Here is a 20,981-nt window from a genome sequence, read left to right on the forward strand (position 1 = left end):
GTGTGCGTGTGTGCGACGGTGCCATTCTATTGTGGCGGGGCCTCTATTCACCGGGGCCCCACCCCAGAGAGGGACTGAGGCGTTAAGGGGAGTTGAGGAAGAGTGACTACTGCATAAGTCCAGCTGGGTCCCATTGTTCCCTGGTGACACCCCGCATGGATACACTAGCAATGCCATCGATGGGTACCGCCCAAGTGACTGTGCCAGCAAATATACAGTGGAACCCAATGGTCCTCACAGCCGGCCCCGGGTGCTTCTGATATAAACTATCAATCAATTCCTACATCAGAGGAATGGTTGGGGCCATGTCCCAATACTGTCAGATGGCTTCCTTTTCATAGTAAAAAATTTTTCTGGCTGATGATGTGATAAAGAGGGCATTGATTTACACTGTATGAAATGCATTTGTCAAGTCATTTCAGATCCACGGACATGAAGGGAAGGACTATCAAGCTGAAATGACATGTTTTTTTAGTTTTTTTTTTACAGAAATGGCTAAAATGATCACGGACACATTTTGAGTAGGAGCTGGAACAGAGCAAAGTGAACATAGCAGCTAATTTGCAAAGGGCCAAATCAGCAGAAGGGTACCGGCAGACATTTCCATAGCCCTAATGCGTAGCGAGCTGGCAGGCTGGACCATTCGTTTGGTCGACCTAGTTCCTGTGGGCATTATACTGATTCGCTCGTAATAATTTTGGGGCTGCGGCGTGTTGTGTACTGGGACCTGGCAGTGGCTGTTACGCCATTCCTCTGCACAGCTTTTGAAAAATGTCTATAAATTACAGCTTCGGGGTGTTGTTGCTAGCTTGAGCTCCTCGCCCCTGAAACATGTCCCTTATGCACATTCCTCTCTTCTTCCAAATCAATATGGAAGACATAGGCTGAATTTAAGCAAGCTTTGCTGCCCTAGAGTCGAACAAAACCTCTGATTCATCTAAAACAAAGAAATATGTGTTTTTTATGATGAGTTGTTTAAGAAATGTACTGTTCTTGCTTTGTTTGTGTGGGTGTGTGTTTGTATTAGTGTATTGAATGCCTTTGAGTGTACTATGTGCTCATACCCTTCAGTGGGTGTGTAGACAAGTGAAAGATACATACTGTAATATGCTAGGTTTACATAACTGTGTGTGTGCTCACTGCTTGCCCATCCCAAATAAACAAATCAGTCAACTAGTCAATGAGGAACAAGAATCAGGGAGACAATTTTAAGTCCTTAGTACTAGATAAATTCACCTACAGTAACATCTCTCCTGTCCACTCCGTTAATTAGCTGCCGTGTTCATTCGTTTAGGCACCCCCACACTATCCGCTGAGACAGAGTGCATCAGAGCACAGAAGCATCAGTCTATGAACTGTGTACCTGCTCTAAAACTATCCACAATCAAAACTGTGCCTCTCTGTGCACAATGCTCCTCTACGTGTTCAGCATTCAAAATCATCCCTCCAACTCCCCGTGGTAACAGACACCGCTTGGGGAATACGTTTCCCTTGAAACAAAGATGGAAAAGTTCTCTCTTTCTCTCACTGTGGCTGTGCATTTTCCACAGTGGGACAGGCCTGCCTATCTTCGGTCACTAAGAGTTGCCACCAAGAATCCCGGCGTGGACGCCCCTAAATGAGATCCTAAATCAATTTTCTCCCTTGGTGACTGCTGTCATTGATCAGAGAAGAAAAAAAGAAAGTTGCCTGCATTACAGCCCTGGGCCAGGCCCTGTAAGAAGTGAGGAGACTTGAATGAAAACCAATACTTTTTGAGGACCAAAATAATTAATGAGCGGAACCATCAGCATCTATCAGAGCGATACAAACTCTACAAATTGATATAAATTGATGTTGGACCTGACGTATGCAATGACGGAAGCATCAAAACAAAAAAGTATTACCTTGGAACAAGAACAAAGGAGAGAAATAACAAGAGAAGAGAGGAAACATTTTCTCAGAGCAAATGAAAAAGTGTCCTTGTTTATCTCTCGCAAATAAACGATGAGTAATTACCACCTTATTATCATCTCATTATAATGACTTACATTTGTACAAGATGAAATGTTTCTGGTGTTCTTATGATTGCTACTGATAGACATTTTGTAATTGTACATCTGCGAGTCAAAATGGTATTTAATCATAAAACCTTGAGTAGGTCATTAATACAAAAAAAAACTGTTCAAAGTTATTAACTCAATCTAATCAAGAGACTATTTCCCCATCACCCATGTTTACATCCCTATCCATCCTCACCTGTATATGAGCGTGTCATCCATGGAACTGTTGTACTGAACCTGGTACATCCTGATCCCAGGGACGTGGTTCTGATATGGCCATTTGATCAGCACTGAGCTAGCTGTCAGCTCCGCCATCAGCACCCTTCCCTCCTGGTTCCTCCGGGTGTCGTTGCCCGTGGTTGAGGTGGACTTGGCCGATGTGAGGATGTCTGAAGGACCAGGGTCGGGCTCCCGTAGCCGGTTGGTGCTGTTGGCCAGGTGGGGGAGGAGGTTGACCACCAGCTCCACCTGGCCCGTGGACTCCCCCGCCGCGTTGGAGGCAATGCAGGTGAAGGTTCCAGAGTCCTTCAGGGAGGTGATGTTGATGTCCAGGCTGCCGTTGCTGAAGGTGACAGTCCGTGACGTATTGGATATCAGACGGCCCTCGGGGGAAATCCAGTGAATCTCTGGGTCTGGGTCTCCGTTGGCCTTGCACTTCAGACTGGTAGGCTGGCCCTCCATGGTGAAGGTCTTGGCAGACTTCCTGGTCATGACCGGAGGTTCACAGATGAACTCCTCCTCTGGGATGGTCCAGAAGTACTTGGCTGTGAGGTCTGGAGGAGAGGCGCAGGTCTCCAGGTCGTCTTCTCTGGTCAGCCTCCTCAGCCACAGCAGCTCACAGTTACAGTGGAGCGGGTTTCCACCAAAGCTCATCACCAATGACGACTGAGGAGATCCTTTGGCTTTCGCGTAGACAGGGATGCGCAGAAAAAGTGGATCCGGTGGGATCTTCTTAAGCTTATTGGACGTCATGTCCAGACGCGCCAGCTTGTGCAGGTTGGTGAAGATCCCTTGTGGCACGTGCTCTATAAGGTTATGGTCCATGTTAAGGGTGTTGACGTTGGTTAGACGGCCTATCGTCTCCCAGGGGATGTCCACCAGGTTGTTGTAGGACAGGTCCAGGTCTTCCAGGGTTCCTGTGAAGTCATCAAAGGCGTGTGGAGAGATATTGTGCAGCTGGTTGTTGGCCAAGATCAGGTGCCTAAGGTTGGTGAGCCCCCGAAAGTGGTCATCTCTGATCACACTCAGCCGGTTGCTGTCCAGGTGCAGCGCTCGCAGCCGCTTGAGGTCCTCGAAGGTGTAAGGCATGATCTGGCTTATGGTGTTGCGGGACAATGTCAGATGGATCAAACTAGTCATGTTGGCAAAGTCCCGCCTCCTTATGGCTGTGATATAGTTCTCAGTGAGCCGCAGCTCCACGGTGCGCCGGTCGATGACGGTGGGCACGAAGAGTAGGCCCGTCTTAGCGCAGAGGATGGCCAGTGAGGGGGATAGGTTCTGGCACATGCAGCGCTTGGGGCACAGCTGCCCCCTGGTGGAGACGGCCAGCATCAACAAGGAGAAGATCAGCCGGTCCATCCTCCCTCCGGCTTTCTGGGAAACTGCAAGGCAAAGGAGAGAGGCACTGGTCAGGATGTGAGACACCAGGTGGGGAATTCACTAGGTGAATCAAGATGTATATCTATGTGTTTAGCTATCACAGTGGTCAAACTGAGATTAAATATCTCTATCAGCCATGATCAGGATGCAAAACAGCAGTGTTCAAAGTACATTCAGGTGATTAAAGCCAGTAAATGTATGTGAATGCATTCAAATGAATGCGCAATACCTCAAATTAAATGTTTAGCAGAGGCATATGGTTGAGGTGATGTTTCAAGAGAGCCAGTTTTCTTAACAGCTTGTATCTTATTTTCCTCCTCATAGGAACTTCTTGAAGATGTTAGGGAATTATACACGTGTCGTGCTAATACGCCCAATGAAGAGATAAGGACAAATAGTAGGTTTGTGTAATTATAGCTTAGCAAATCATTTAACTCAACATGCAATCCCTGGACCAAGTTAGTTGGCTGCACAGTTTAATAAGGGGTTTATCACAGTGGGTCTACCTTCTGTGGATTCTCTAAAAGCCAGTCTTTTAAATAGCTACATACATCTCCAATATGAGTGAAAACAGAAATGTATCCATATAGAAGACGCCAACTGGCAATGCATATGCAATTGTAGCAAAAGCACGCAGTCATCCACCCACACACTTACGAACACATTTTTTTAATATGCTATCTAAAAAAACACACACACACGTGCAAACACAGAAACACACAGTGTCTCATATCTACCCTGCTTCCAGGTATGGCAGATACTGTTTTTTCTTTAAATGAAGATTGCTGGTCTTATTACAAATAGAAAATGATCTGAGGTGGCGGGACAGATATGAAGTGCTATGAACTGACTATGGCCGAGATATATAGATATCCTCTCTCTTTCTCGTATGAAGCATATCCGTGAAACGGTACTTTAATATTTTTATCGTGGTGATTCCTTGTTCATGCCGATGTACCTTAAAACACACACGCTCCATCTGTAATGATGATAGCATTTCCGCTGTTACAGTTTTCAGCTTTACAACTTAATACACCAGGATCTGCATGGGATTTGTCATAGGCCATTAAATAGGCCTTTTGTTTCCTGTCTGTGCTGTGAATTTAATAAAACCAGGGAATGGTATTGGAAAGGAGAAGTATGAGGTTATTGTATGGCTTCTCTCGTGCGACGAAGTGGCCATCAGCCATGCAGCGTCAACAGACACAGAGCTGCTGCCCATATGCATCTCATTTCACCAACACATTTCCCAGCTGTACCTTGGATTACGGGGCTAACGCTATGATGAATACCAAACGAAAGTAAAGCCACGGAGGCCACGCTGGAAGACTTTTTTGTTGTTGTTGTTGTTTTGTTTTCTGCAACACATTTGATCTTTTGAATAGGAGGTGCAGTATGCACTGGTGCGGTTACTCTCAAGGTCAAATCACTGTGTGAGACATTTAGGCCACCATACTGTACATACCGTAATGGATGAAAAAGGGCAGCATGATGGATGCTCTGAAAAACGCTTACCTGCTGGCTCCTCATAATTAAAAAGGAATTAACTGTACTGCCAGACAACAGAAAAAAACTGTCCTTTTAAAGACATGCCAACAGCCATTAGCAACTGTAAATTGCCGTTTCGCTGGGAATACAGTACATACAAATAAAGACTAACAAGGAGCATGCTGCTCCGTTGTTGAATTAATGGCGGTCAGGCCACTTTCAACTTGATAAGAGGAAATGCAGGTAAATTACAAAATAACACGGATGCTGTTAAATGTCTCTCTCACACTCATACTCTCCCCATCTCACTCAGGCTAAGTTGTTGTGAGACAACACCATCTGCCATCATCTAAAGGTAAACAGTCTGTCCAAAGAATGAGGGCTGATCTCTCTTATATCATGTTTACTAAAACCACAGCCCTGTCAGCTGTAGCGGGAAACATCGTTACAGTATATGGGCAGAATTCTCCAAGGTAGAGAGCTTGAAATGCCAAGCAGCCATCAGCTCTCTGGGGAATCTTGGTGTGGACACTGGAAACAGTCCACATCCCAGAGCTTATTTACAGGATGAGTGTCCACTCTGCTCTGCTCAGACACAATTCTCTGACTCCTATGCCTCCCCACAATGGAGATGGATTAGGCTGTCGGCTGTGGAGTGGAACGGCCTGCAATGCCCCAGGGGCCCAGGGAGGTCCCAGTCAATGAGATCTGATGCCCCGCCGTCTAAGGGATTGGGCTGAGGGAGAAGAGAATAGGAGCAAGACCCAGGGCGGTTCACCACGCATGGAGTAAAGACAGTCTGGGCGACACTTGATGGCTGCCATTTCCTCCACTCTAGGATAAAGAGTGTCCTTCTGTTATTCAGGGAATCGGGCTTCTGCTTACTGTCAGTATGTTTTCACTTTAATGCTGAAGAGTTGTACAAGAGCACTAATGTATTCTGGTCTTGATAGTACAAGACAGGCTACAGGCGTGTGTAAATACCAAGTAGTTAAAACATGAGCATCATTCGTTTTTAATCATATAAATTACCAAGCTTCTACAGTATAATGTGAAACATGAGGCAAGATGAAAGGAGCCTGGTAGAACATAGTACAGTAGTACACCAATAACCTTACAAAGAGGACCGATACAGGAATATATCAGCGTGATTCTTTCTCCTTCTCAGAAGGGCCCATCACACAAACGGACTGAGAAGATCTGGCACATGCAGATGTTTGTCGTCTCAACTTGCCAATAACTTAATTGCCATGACAATCGTATCGCTGCGTGATATTAATCATGTCGCATGAAACTTTCATTTATCATGGCAACGTGGCACCACATCCTGCGTGTCTGGCTGACACGTTTTGACGGATGTGCACTCGTGTTATCGTTTTCTGTGGCAAGTAATGAGTTAAATATCACCGCAGTGTTTTTTTCCCTACCTGACGGTATGATGCTGATATTCTCTAAATTGTTTTGGGGTAAATAGACGATTCCGGTTTGTGCGCTTGTTCTGAAGGCGGCTCTGGTCTGGAGCTTATCCATTAGGGCCATGAACCAAAGGCCTGTCTTACACACCCCATTACGCACCACCACTCTCTTCCTCGGATAAAGGGATGGACAGGAAAGGGAGAAAACATAGTGCTTCAGCAAGACGCTGAGCCATGCATCTCTATTATTGGTCAGGGTGACCCTCAAGGCATGCTCCAAGGTGTTTGTCTCATAGCAACCGCAGATGAACAGGCAGACCAGGGGTCTAGGAGAAGGAGATTGGGTTTCAAAAGCCAGTATATTGTACATTTGGAGACTTGTGTTGTTTGTGCTTGGGTCTGCGAGGATTGAGATGGACTGCGGCGGTGCTCAGAAGGTGGGAGACCGCAGAGAATCAATCATTTGACACACTGCCTCAGCTACTGAGTTATATCATGAGACACACAAACACTGAGGGGCAACATACCAATCTATTCTATATAGTACATTTACAGCAAGCGAGTAGATATCCCATAGACTTCCAGTAATTGTGCTAATGCTACGAAGGGCCTCACTGCTAAAATCCCAAAGTATCCCTTTAATCATGAACTTTGCTGTGGGACATCAATTATGCAGTTTTAATGGGAAAACAGGGCAAAAAAGTTTCCCGCCATCTGTGCTCGTCAAATAAAAGGAATAACCACACCCACTTCACATTAACTGGGTGTTGCATGATGCTAGACACTGTGAAGACTTTCCCAGAGGGCATTTTGGAGCCATTTTCAGTGTGTTCCAGTGGTTAAGTTAGAGTACAACATTACTTGATTATTGCAAGGCAAACATCCTCCGGGTTCAGTAGACTTACCGTCCCATAAACCCAGTAAGCCTTCAAAAGAACAAGCTTTGACCGGAGCCTTTAGAGATCAAATGTTTTGCGGTGAAACCCTAAAATCAGCATTGTAGCTCAAAGACGACGGACCCCTCGCCACACATCCCCACGTTGGCCGGGATCACTACCGAGATCTAAGCCACACAGGGGATTCAGTGCGTCTAATGGGGCTACAGCCTCGAGCACATAGCACTGCGATTGAATGATTCTCTCACAATACCTCTAAAGCATCCTACAACCGTAACGCAGACGACAACCGTAACGCAGACGACAACCGCAACCTAACAGAACTGATCATCATTTATGGGTGTGTATATTTCCTGCAGAGTCATCACAGCAAGCCTTAAATGAATGTGAAATCAAAACACCAAGAAAACATTCTGTTGGCTGTGGACTTTACCGCGGTGACACTGGGAAGCCGGGTTCCCTTTGAAAGCCCCTTTTAGCTGGAAGAGGCGAGGCGGGGGCCCTACTTGGTAGTCAGCAGTGCTAACTGAGCTCCATTCATGATCACTGCATGCAGCTGTCCCTCTAGGGCTCCTCTATTTGAAGAGATAAGATTAACTGTTTAAAGATATACGCTGCTTTATTTTGTTTTGATTGTTCCGTTAATTCATCCCCTCTTGGCGAATTACGTTGCGGTTATCAACTCCATCTCAATGTGCCAGCATCAGCATCACACATAGCTGACGAACTAGAGGAAAGTAGTAGAATTGTGAAGTAGAAAAAAATATTGTTTTTGTTTTACATTGAATCAGACATGGTTAAATTTGCACATTTCAATCATACCGATTTTTGTATAACTGGCATACTTTTCAGACTGCTGATTAGGTTATAATTTTAAATCTGTGTGCCGTTTCATCTGTTACACTATTACTGTTATGACGTTGGATAAAAGATAGTGAGACATATTCAATGGCTTTGAATGGTCAGATCCTTCCTCAAATCTCACAGTTCCTTTAAAGACACAAGTCTTTGAAGTCTTTATCTGACTCTCACAGCACTGCATAACTGTATGGTTCTCTCAGATAAAATACTGTAGCTTGCATAAAGTGAGGATCAAAAAAATAACAGTGAATATGGTGGTATGTGGCATATGGTGTATAGCCTATGATGCTATGCTATCCCAAAAATATGGTCATTTAGCAGACACTTCACAAAGCTGTCAAAGAGTAAGACACAGTATTAGGCCATGTGGGAATCAAACACACAACCCTGCTGTTGCCAGAACCATGCTCTAAACCATCGAGGTATTACAACTATCGTACATGGAAATCAAGCAAACATTTCAAATTGCTCTGCGGCTGAACAACTGGGAATTTTATCCGTGTGACGCTGGAATAAAAAGTAGGCCTTTTCCTGTCAGTTTGCCTACTTCCTATCCCTCCATCATGTGAAAAATATCTAGTCCTTCAGCCTCAGAGCATTATAAAATCCACTTGAGTATGCTTCATCAAACGTTCCTATGCAAATCGAGCTGAAATCATGGATTCCATGGCTCTACCGTAAGTAAATCGATGCTATTTGACTAGTATTTCTAAACCTACAAAATGCATAGAGAATGTATGACTTCTCCCCTGTCCCGCAGTAGCAAATATCCTTCGGTTTTTGCCTGTGTTTTCTTTGATTATATTTGTGCTGCATGGGTGCCCAAGGGAAAACTCTGCAGTCTGTGATGGGACCAAGTACATTATGGATTGAGTCTGATTTCAAAACCACTCTCTTCTGTCACAACTCCCCGGAAAATGTTTGAATAATCTCTGTCAGCTTCAGCAGACTTGCTCCATTTCACAGAAACTCCCAGTGAATTACCCTGGGCGAAGACACACTCCCTCTCTGGATATATCTGCCTAGACTCGTCCATGTCTCCAAGACCCTCCTCCCACTGCCCCACTGAACCCATCTATACATGTCCCTCGTCTACAGTACATTCCTTCATATCTCTCATCCTCTATCACCTTTGCGCTCAACTCCCATATCCGTCCATCATAATCTCCAAAATAAGATCCCATATGAAAAAGAATCCTAAAAAATGACTTGTAAAACATCTAATAATAATCTGGTAAGAATTTGTATGTGTTGCCTTATATCAGTGGTGTATTTGTATGTGTTGCCTTATATCAGTGGTGTATTTGTATGTGTTGCCTTATATCAGTGGTGTATTTGTATGTGTTGCCTTATATCAGTGGTGTATTTGTATGTGTTGCCTTATATCAGTGGTGTATTTGTATGTGTTGCCTTATATCAGTGGTGTATTTGTATGTGTTGCCTTATATCAGTGGTGTATTTGTATGTGTTGCCTTATATCAGTGGTGTATTTGTATGTGTTGCCTTATATCAGTGGTGTATTTGTATGTGTTGCCTTATATCAGTGGTGTATTTGTATGTGTTGCCTTATATCAGTGGTGTATTTGTATGTGTTGCCTTATATCAGTGGTGTATTTGTATGTGTTGCCTTATATCAGTGGTGTATTTGTATGTGTTGCCTTATATCAGTGGTGTATTTGTATGTGTTGCCTTATATCAGTGGTGTATTTGTATGTGTTGCCTTATATCAGTGGTGTATTTGTATGTGTTGCCTTATATCAGTGGTGTATTTGTATGTGTTGCCTTATATCAGTGGTGTATTTGTATGTGTTGCCTTATATCAGTGGTGTATTTGTATGTGTTGCCTTATATCAGTGGTGTATTTGTATGTGTTGCCTTATATCAGTGGTGTATTTGTATGTGTTGCCTTATATCAGTGGTGTATTTGTATATGTGTTCACTTACAATGCCTTCGGAAAGACACCTAGACTTTTTCCACATTTTGTTAGGTAACAGACTTCTTCTAATATTTGTTTAAAAAAAATGTATGTCCTCATCAATCAGATATCACATTTACATATGTTTTCAGACACTTTACTCAGTACGTTGCTGAAACACCTTTGGCAGCAATTACAGCCGAGTGTTCTTGGGTATGACGCTACAAGCTTGGAACACCTGAATTTGGAGAGTTTCTCCCATTCTTCTGTGCAGATCCTCTCAAGCTCTGTCAGGTTGGATTGGGAGCGTTGCTGCACAGCTATTTTCAGGTCTCGCCAGAGATGTTCGTCCGGGTTCTGTCTTTGCCACTCAAAGATATTCAGAGACTTGTCCCAAAGCCACTCATGCGAAGGTCTTGGCTGTGTGCTTAGGGTCATTGTCATGTTGAAAGGTGAACCTTCACCCCCAGTCTGAGGTCCTGAGCACTCTGGAGCAGGTTTTCATCATGGATCTCTCTGTCGTTGCTACGTTCATCTTTCCCTCAATCTTGACTAATCTCCCAGTCCCTACCGCTGAAAAACATCCCCACAGAATGATGCTAGCACCAACATGTTTCACCGTAGGAATGGTGCCAGGTTTCCTCCAGACGTGACACTTGGCATTCAGGCCAAAGAGTTTAATCTTGGATCAATCAGACCAGAGAATCTTGTGTCTCATGGTGTGAGAGTCTTTAGGTGCCTTTTGGCAAACTCCAAGTGAGCTGTCCTGTGACTTTTACTGAGGAGTGGCTTCTCTCTGGCTACTCTACCATAAAGGCTTAGATTGGTGGAGTGCCGCAAAGATGGTTGTCCTTCTGGAAGGTTCTCCCATCTCCACAGAGCAACTCTAGAGCTCGGCCATTGGGTTCTTGGTCACCTCCCCTCCCTCGGTCACCTCCCTTTAGCCAGGCGGCCAGCTCTTGGAAGAGTCTTGGTGGTTCCAAACTTCTTACAGTTAAGAATGATAGACGCCACTGTGTTCTTGGGGTGTAGTTATTGTGCGTTCTCAGTGGACATTCGGGTGTTTTCTTAAATTTGCTCTGGCTATCTACAGTACTCCGATTTCAGAGCACTCTCGTCTGAGTGTACCAGAACGAAGAATAATTAATTTACGAGCGCTCGACACCCGTTGAATATGGCCGGTGTCAGTAACCGTCGGCAAAAAAGCGCAATTAAATTGTTTCCAGCAGCACAGTTAGTCACCAACCCTTTGGTAAACACAAAAACATTCTAACCAGCTCTGCTAGGGCGAGTACAATGGTCAGAGGGGTCTCATTTGTGTCTGGAAGTAGCTAGCAAGCTAGCCAACATTAACTTGGGTGCTTGACTGGCATTGAAAGGCCAGAACACTCAAATCAACCCTACTCCTCAGCCCAAACGTCCAGTGTATGCTCCGAGAGCAAAACAATCTGAATTTACAAACTGACAACGCTCTGAAATTTATGAGCGCAGGCACTCCAGATTCAATTTACCTAGGCAAGTCAGTTAAGAACAAATTATTATTTACAAGGTCAGCCTACTTATTCCTCCCCATCAGGGAATTGAACCCCAGTCTCCTGTGTGCCCTGCCCGTATACACTGTGTGCATGTCACATGTATGTGAGACCTTAGAAGGTAGCACGTTGGTAGTAGCCAGTGACAAATATAAAACCTAAGTAGGGATGGGCTTGGTTAAAACCCTGGTTGGGAGACCAAAAGGCATAGCTGTAAATAAATCAACTGTCCAGTAGGAGGTGCTGCTTAACCTTAACCATGGAAACTCCAAACATGAAAATGTACATACAGTGGTTGCTCCTTTAAAACATGCACGAGACATAGTTTTTTTTTAAATAATACATGCAACATTTTTGTTATGTCTACATTTTAACCACCCGTATAAGTCAGATATTACAAGAATCTTCTTTGAATCTTTTAAGTGTACTTGCTGTCATATGTTTTACTTAAAAGTTCCAGGTAGAACATAAAGCAATCTTGTTAAATTCTTCTATATCTTTTCCATATGGGATCCTGCTATCCTACTCGCTCTGATCTTCATCACCTGCCCTACGTGTACTACACATCAAACAATCCACCCCCCCACCAATTCACCTATGCATCCACCCATGCACCCATCCATGCATCCATCCTAAACACCACCCAGCCACCCAACCAGCCACCCCCTCTGTAATGTCAATATCGAAATCAATATTCAAATCATTCCAAGGGAATCTGTTTTTCTTCTCTGTTTTTCTCCATTAACTCAAAGAAGCATAAATATCAATTCATGCACATTTAACACCACCACCTGCCCCCAAATGACCTGTTGGCATTTCTACCGCAGTGTTTTCCTTAAATTAAAAACCGTAACAACATGCAAATACAAAAAGGGCACTTTGAGGTCCGTTACTTGTTTTTACAGAAATGTCAAGGTCTCAGAATAGCTGAGAAATTCTGCAAGACCTATCCAGGCAAATTACAAAATGACTCACTCAGACTGCATACTGTGTTATCTTCATGCATTATCCCCATTTCTCTTCTTTGTTACAGCTAGTTCAGTGATCGATTTCCCGCTAAATGTAGGGTGAGTGTCAATGTTTCTGGCTTTTAAAGCAACATTGAAAGTGCCTGAATGAATTAAGATTGCATGGGCTGGCACAAAATAAATCACTGGCTGCACATAGGCACAGCTACAGTATTCTTTCCAATGTTACAAGTAGTAGTTTAGTTTGCTAATGGACTAGCAGATTTTACTTATGTATGGTGTTGTGATGGTGTTGTGGTAGGTTTAACTTCCTGTTAAAATGCCTGTCACTTTGTGTTAGGGTGACTTTTGACCCCAGGCCAGACAGGGGCAGCTGTCTCAGGGGACAGGCTACAGCAGGTCCGTGTACTTGATAGAGGCTACGACACTGACCTTTGACCTTAAACCTCTAAACACTAAGGACAGCTGTCCCAGACGGAAGGTGTAGCAGGTGCTGCCATTGCAACCGGTTGTGAAAAGTAAATATCAGCCCTTAAACCTCAGATGAACAGGAATGGGAAAGGCTTTCTTTAAATTCAATCAATTCAGTTATTGGGGAAATTAGATCCCGAAAAACCAACTGGTGGTTTAGGGTTAGGTCCGTGGATTTGGATTGTGACTTAAATCCTCAAAATCATCACTATTTATGGGCCAGATGGCCAGCAGATTGGCAGTGTGAGGGAGCTGTCTCTTGTCTTGGATATGTCAACGTTCCCCCTTCATGCCTCTTCACACCATTGAAATCAAGACCAAGACCAAGACAGCTGTCCACCATCAAGCCACTGCTGCCTCATTACAATATTCAAAAGAAAGTCTGTCCATTATGCACACTGCGTAACATCCCAGGATTGGCAGTGCTGTTCAAGACGAGCTGTATCGAGGTACACTGCACTGATATACATACCTCTATCTGGTGTGGTCTGGCAGGGTCGTGATCCTCATGAAGACTGTGTGGGCTGTGTTGGCCTAGCAGAGAAGGGCAGACGTGCAGCTTACATGTGGTCAGGGTGCCGCTGAGCAGGGGGTAAGGGGGACTACCTAAGTAGCATCTGGATGTCGGCACTGGGGACTAAAGGAAACAACTGGGTCCCTTGTGGAGGATGTCCATTGACCTGGGGGTGAGAGAGAGAGAGACAGCATTATATACACTGAGTGTACAAAACATTAAGAACACCTTCCCAATATTGAGAACAGCCTCAATTAGTAAGGTGTCGAAAGCATTCCACAGGGATGCTGGCCCACAGTTGTGTCAAGCTGGCTGGATGTCCTTTGGGTAGTGGACCATTCTTGATACACACTGGAAACTGGTGACAAGAGAAACTCAGCAGTGTTGCAGTTCTTGACACAAACCGGTGCATCTGGCACCTACTACCATACCCCGTTCAAAGGCACTTAAATCTTTTGTCTCGCCCATTTACCCTCAGAAAGGCACACATACACAAGCCATGTCCCAAAGCTTTAACATCCTTCTTTAACCTGGGATCGTAGCTTTCACACGGACTTAGTCCACATCATGGAAAGAGCAGGTGTTCATAATGTTTTGTACACTAACCCTTGATATGGTTTCAGAAAAAAAATACGCCAACATAGCGTAGGTTATAGACAACAATGAAAACAAAATCAGAGAACAGCTATGTGGTGTGACGAAACACATTCCACAATGGAGTAGCAAACTGATTCCACTCTACACCAGACTGTACGCAATCCTGTTTTATTTGATCAATTTATAGGATATGCTCGACTTAACTATAACATTCTCAACTTTATTCTATTCTATTTACAGTACAACCTTAGAGTACATGACAGATACGTCTCCCTCTAAACTGTTCCTTCGCGGCTGACCTCAGCGGGAGAGCCGAGTTAAACTCTGCAGCGACTCCAAATCAGCCCAACTTGCCCAACTTGCACTCCTGCTTAGAACTTTTTGCACATGTTGTCGGAAATATTCCCCTAGGGTATCAGACCTCATTTGCATATGCAGAGCAGAAAAACAGTGCGTAATAATACACTGATGCACTGTCAAGTCCTTACTTTAAAAAAGGGAGAAGAAAATAACACACTCACTCGCACAAAACCCAAACAAAGAGACTGATGGTTAACTCTGGGGTTATTCACATCACTGGCCTGCTTTCAAACTAGACAGGAAGGAAGTTTTATTCCATCAGAGTATTTATCTACAAATATCTTTCCCACCATCCCTCTATATTTATTCTCTCCTCTCTCCCTCTCTGATCAATATGAACATAATTAAACAACCGCGCATTAGCATCTGCAATAAAAAATAAAAACATTTTCATTAAAACCCCATATGCTCTCATTGGTTTCATGATCTAACAAGAGGCTAGGTAGTTGCAGAGTAACTGGCCTGTGCGGGTCAGGTTACCGTGGACCATAATCCTACAGAGATATATCTCTCACCCACCAGCAGAGGGAGAAATCGAGAGGTATGGAGGTGGGTGGGTTTTAGGACCCCTCAACAGCCATTGTAAATCTTAAGGGAGCAGACAATATCCCTTCGTCCTCTCAGTATGGAATGCATGGTTTTTATTTGACCTTTATTCAACTAGGCAAGTCAGTTGAGAACAAATTCTTATTTTCAACAGCCTAGGAACAGTTGGTTAACTGCCTTGTTCAGGGGCAGAACATCAGATTTTTACCTTATCAGCTTGGGGACTCGATCTTGCAAACTTTCGGTTACTAGTCCAAGGCTCTAACCACTAGGCTACTTGCCGCCCCGATGGGTCTATGGAGAAGCTACCTCTGAACAGTAACATGCAATAAATGGACTTTGGGACAATATGTTTTGTCAGCCAAAATGGTACTAATGACGATAGATGGAATATGAAAATCAATGTAGTTTTTGTTCTGTTATTAAAAGTTTGAAAACCATTTTCACAATATGCCCTTGATGTTTGCATACTGTACGTTCTGTGGAAAATGTCCAGATCAAAGAGAACGTTTACATAAGGATGAAATGTGAAGTTAGTTGTCTAAATTGGATCTGAGTAAAATCCAGACCTTGCCTAGCAACTAGTTATGCCCAGACAATTTACCCTAAAGGCGGAAACTGCCATTTCTGACCTGAGGGTGTAAAACATGCGAGTTAAGAATTAACATTATGACTAGGGACCACGAGCTGCAGCCATGGTCCGATTAGTTGTAACCCCAAAACGCAACACCAGGTTGAAAGAAGACAAAGGAAACTTTTAACAATCTACGCTACGGATGAGTGGCTGTGTCTAAGAAGGTGAATTCAAACAGGAACACCCGGTTATTCTCTCCAAGGAATCGTGCGTCTACACTGTTTTCATTGCCACGCTAGAACCACCTATATGGCTGATTAGCCGCCCTCAGAATACCCCTCTTTCAGAACAAGGGCGAGGAAACAGACCACTAAGAGAAAGGACACTGACATCGCGTGAACAATCAGAGAGTTACACCCGGTAACAACAGGAGGAGAGGTCGGAACTTGGTCCACGAGGAGAGACCCCATCGGAGACCGTCGAAATGTAATTACGTCATTATATTCTGACCCATAAGAGTGGCAGTTCGGGGCAAGGTCAGGGTTAAACTAAGCATAGTTTTCAAATGTCCCAAAGTGTGCTTTTCTCTCGTGCACTCTCGCTCTTTCTTTCTCTTTTGAAATCCCTATTTTGTGTAACACGTGTCATATTGTGTTGGCCCGCTAGGGACCTGTTTCATTGGACTAAGTTCTAATCAATATCCTAGACTGTGTGTTTGCGTAATCTATCGTTCAAAAGTTTGGGGTCACTTAGAAATGTCCTTGTTTTTCAAAGACAATTCAATTTTTTGTCCTTTAAAATAACATCAATTTGATCAGAAATACAGTGTAGACATTGTTAATGTTGTAAATTACTATTGTAGCTGGAAACGGCTGATTTTAATTTTTTTTAATGGAATATCTATATAGGCGTACAGAGGCCCATTATCAGCAACCATCACTCCTGTGTTCCAATGACACGTTGTGTTAGCTAATCCAAGTTTATCATCTGGGCTCGGTGACCGGTCATGGTGGAGCTGTGAGTGATTTATCACCCGCTCATCAGATGTAACCGTCAGCTCAAGAGCCCTGTCAACCAGCGGAATAACAATGCCGGTGGGTTACTTTGATCAGACAATAAAGATGTTAATTTTCCAAACAACAACACAAACATCAGACAGGAAATACTGGCAGCTACTGTACGAGGATGAGGAGCGTGGGTGGAGAGTGTTGGGTAAACGTGCCTGTCATGGGTCTGTGAGACAGTGTGAAAATATCCACTTAGGCACGAGTATCCAGAGTAAATAGAGACCACATTAAGCTGGGTTAAAAAGCATTGATGGATTTCTGGCCACCCATGCCTAAGCGTAAGCTTCTAGAAGCACCTCTGGGTTTGGGCTGGTTCTCCTAAGCCAATCGAGACCATCTCTTTTCTCCAAATTCTCCATTACGAACTTGCAGCCTTTCAGCATGGGTCGATACTGCACAGTAGGGAAGGGAGACTGTGTGTGTGTGTGTGTGGACTGTGCTGACCACTCTGTCTCTCATTCCATGTACTAGAATGCTGCCATTGGCAAGGGCATTCTCACCTTTACTGTTAAAGCGAGGCTGCAAGTTCTACCAACAAAATATAATCTAGCACTCTGGTACCCTGCAAACCATGACCCAGTTTGTATTCTACATGAGTGAAAAGTAATGGAGTCCATTGCCCATGTTGTGAATGGCTGCTGTTCATACAAGGAGTTTTACATTGCTAAACATGACCATCTTGTTGACCTGATAGCCAGCAAGGTGGGAAAAGTGGTCTCACCAACCGCACATATGCATAAGGGGAAGCTGGTTCGATGTTGATGATGATGTGTTTTCCTGTGTGCCAAATACGTCAGATATTGTTGTTGAGGAGGAGGCCAGGGGGAGGTGCTCATTTTGGAAGTGGGCTGTTCATTTGACGACTATATGGAGCAGGCCTTTGCCAATAAGCTGCTTTCTGTTTTCTTGGACAGCCTCTGGTGTAGGTGCAAGCTGGTGGCGCTGATATTCGGCAGTCTCGGCCACGTACACAGGCTTGCAGTGTGTGGCTTCCACATTGCAGGCCTGACAAAAACTAGGGCAAAGCAATTGGCTAGGTACTGCTCTGTTTTAGCTGTGGTGGGCAGCCTAGCTCTTTGGTGAAGGAGGTGCTTTCTGTACCCTTGAGTGCCATGCATACAGGGACCTTTGAAAATGATTGGGTCCTTTTTTTGTAAATTTGATTGGTGGATTCAAATAAAGTATTTAAAATGTGTGTGTGTGCAAGTGTGAAAACTGATGTGTGAGCGCATGACTGGGTATGTGTATAAAGCACATACAGTACCAGTCAAAAATTTGGACACACTCATTCAGGGTTTTTTCTTTATTTTACTATTTTCTACATTGTAGAATAATAGTGAAGACATCAAAACTACGTAAAAACACATATGGAATCATGTAGTAACCAAAAAGTGTTAAACAAATATAGTCTTCAAAGTAGCCATGATGACAGCTTTGCACTCTCTTGGCATTCATCATCTTTGAAATGCAAGAGAATGGCCATAATGCATTATTCCAGTTAGGTGCAATTTAGATTTTGGCCACTAGATGGTAGCAGTGTAGGTGCAATGTTTTAGACTGATCCAAAGAACCATTGCATTTCTGTTCAAATGTTGTATCAAGTCTGCCCAAATGTGCCTAATTCGTTTATTGATACATTTTCAAGTTCATAACTGTGCACTCTCCTCAAACAATAGCATGGTATTCTTACACTGTAATAGCTACTGTAAATTGGACAGTGTAGTTAGATTCACAATAATTTAAGCTTTCTGCCCATATCAGATATGTCTATGTCCTGGGAAATGTTCTTGTTACTTACAATCTCATGCTAATCACATTAGCCTATGTTAGTTCAACCATCCCGCGGGGGGGTACACCGATCCTGGTTAATCAAGGTTAATATATCAGCACTCTCAGAGGTTAATCTATCTGTCCATAGGGACATGCAACGCTGTGCGAGAATCGAACCCTCTGAGAGTGCTGATTTTAACTCTGAATAGTTGACCTCACGCAGCTGATCATGAGGAGAGGATTATAGATTTAGATTTTTAACATACAAAGGAATCAGTCAGTCACAAATATACTGAAAAGCTCATTCTGGAGTCCATGCATAGTACACACTTAAATACATCCAAGATAAACCATGTTGGTTCTAATATGGCATTCAGTGAGACAATTGTGATTCTGAGTGCATCAAGGCTCCCTATACAGGTCTGCAGATTGGAGTGGGCTCTAGCCAGTCTTATGGTTTATTCCAGAACAGTGGGTGAAGCATTGTGAAGCACTGCGGGGAGATAGATGCAGAGATGTTACTTTGTGTTGAGCAAAACGAAGGCTTTGTAATTGGAGCTCACGCTTGTGATCGGTGGGATGGAGAGCAATGGCCTCAGCGTGATACGAATCCAGTCACTCGTATTACAGCAGCGTTCCAAGTCACACAACCCTGACCAACCTGAGGAGTGAGGCACTCGGTGTGAAACTGATGGGTTAGTGCTCCCTATAATACCTTCAAATAAGTCACGCTAAAGAGCCTGTGAACACATGCGATGCAAATGGTACTACTCTTATCTTTTCTCTGCGTTTTTTCCCCAGCTTTGGTACCAAGGCGACAGATGCAAGACAGCTGATAACTGACCGGCAGATGTGGGCCTAGCTAAATCCCAAGGGAACACTTCCCGGCATTACTGCCAACAGATAATAATCTACTGTGCAAGCAGGGGGACAATTTAGCTATGTTTTAGCAAAGGCATCACATTTGCTCCTCATTACAAGTATGCAAAATGGTCTTGACACACCGTCAAACCCAAGCGTCCAGCGGCATAACTTTAGGCTGATTGGCGTCTATTTTAGGTCTGATTATTTCAAGTTAATGTCCTCCCTCCTTGTGGCTGTCATTTGCCAGATGTGTGTGCGCGGATGGTTTCTGAAACCTCTATGGAGGTACAGGACTGTTTTTCAGACAATGCAGTGGACCGTCTCTCTCCTCAGCTTATTCCCGGTCTGTCTCGGCAGTGGCTGTAGCAAGGCCCAGATCGCCTCTCCTCTCACTCTGACTGCACCACTAATGATTTAGTCTATATATAACCCCTCTCTCTGTCTGCCTGCCTGCTCTAGCCCCACACCAGACCCATGTATCTAAACCCCATTTCATTAAAACTCCACAGCAGGCAGAATAATAAGACATTTTGGCGTGGATAAAGAATGATGCTGTTTGAGTGAAAGGCTCAGTCTTTGCTGGTTGCTAGTTTGACGATTGTGTCAAAGATCAAAGGAGAAACAGAAAATGTGAGCACAGGAGGTGCAGTAAAAGAGAAAATAAAAGAGAGTTGAAAAAGAAAGAGAGGTTTGCCTGTTTCTCTGTTCTTCTGCTAGATAGTACAGAGGTCTCTGGGTCTTACTGCAGTCAATCCAGAACGTCTGGCGGAGACAGTTCTGTTCCTGTCACACCGTTCCCATCTCTGCTGTATACAGTTGTCGCAGTGACATCATGAACATTCTATTGCCACCCAACATCAAACTTGTCATTGTCGTTACGTAAAAGTATATACACAAACATGACCGGCTGTATGACATCAACAGCATGGTGGTCCAAATGACATAATTGCTGGATTTTACTTCAGTATGTCAGTATATGTTCTAAACAATGTTTTGGTTAGTTTCTAGCTTGTTAGCTAGCTAGCTAGCACTCCCTAAAAACAGGCCACTTTGATACAGCTACGACCGAAAGTGACTTTTCGCTAACCCCTTTCCTAACCTTAACCTAATTATCCTAACCTGTTACAAAAAAAGTCACTTCCAGTCACAGCTGTAGCAAAGTGGCGTGTTTTTAGGGAATCTCCTAACATTAGCTAGTTCAAATAATGACCAGAGCATAGCTGACATCTTAATTTGTCTTCATTATTACAGGAAGATAAATCACAACAAGGTCATCATTTACAGGGTAATGATAATTACCTGATAATGATAATAAAAAACAAATGTTGTTGGTCGTATACACATATTTAGCCGAATGGTAATGATAGATAATGAACGGAAATGGTCTCTTCACACAGACAATGTGGTGAAGAAGGAGCAACAGCACCTCTTCAACCTCAGGAGGCTGAAGAAATTTGGATTGGCCCCTAAGGCCCTGACAAATGTATAGTGTTGCACCATT

At 43.8% G+C, this 20,981-nt stretch overlaps 1 protein-coding gene across 4 annotated transcripts in view; it reads right to left on the bottom strand.

The window, feature by feature from the left end:
• The window catches only part of zgc:172282 (leucine-rich repeat and fibronectin type III domain-containing protein 1-like protein), a 107,176-nt gene that overhangs the window by 43,415 nt on the left and 42,780 nt on the right, over positions 1–20,981 (bottom strand). For all 4 annotated transcript variants that reach the window (XM_031790485.1, XM_031790484.1, XM_031790483.1 and 1 more), the window contains exons 2-3: positions 13,661–13,868; positions 2,239–3,643 (exon numbers count right to left, since the gene is read on the bottom strand). In XM_031790485.1, the coding sequence (XP_031646345.1) occupies positions 2,239–3,620 (1,382 nt within the window). In that variant the 5' untranslated portion in view covers positions 3,621–3,643; positions 13,661–13,868. The remainder of the gene's footprint in view (positions 1–2,238; positions 3,644–13,660; positions 13,869–20,981) is intronic.

Source organism: Oncorhynchus kisutch, linkage group LG15 (assembly GCF_002021735.2).
Source record: "Oncorhynchus kisutch isolate 150728-3 linkage group LG15, Okis_V2, whole genome shotgun sequence".
NCBI lineage: Eukaryota > Metazoa > Chordata > Actinopteri > Salmoniformes > Salmonidae > Oncorhynchus > Oncorhynchus kisutch.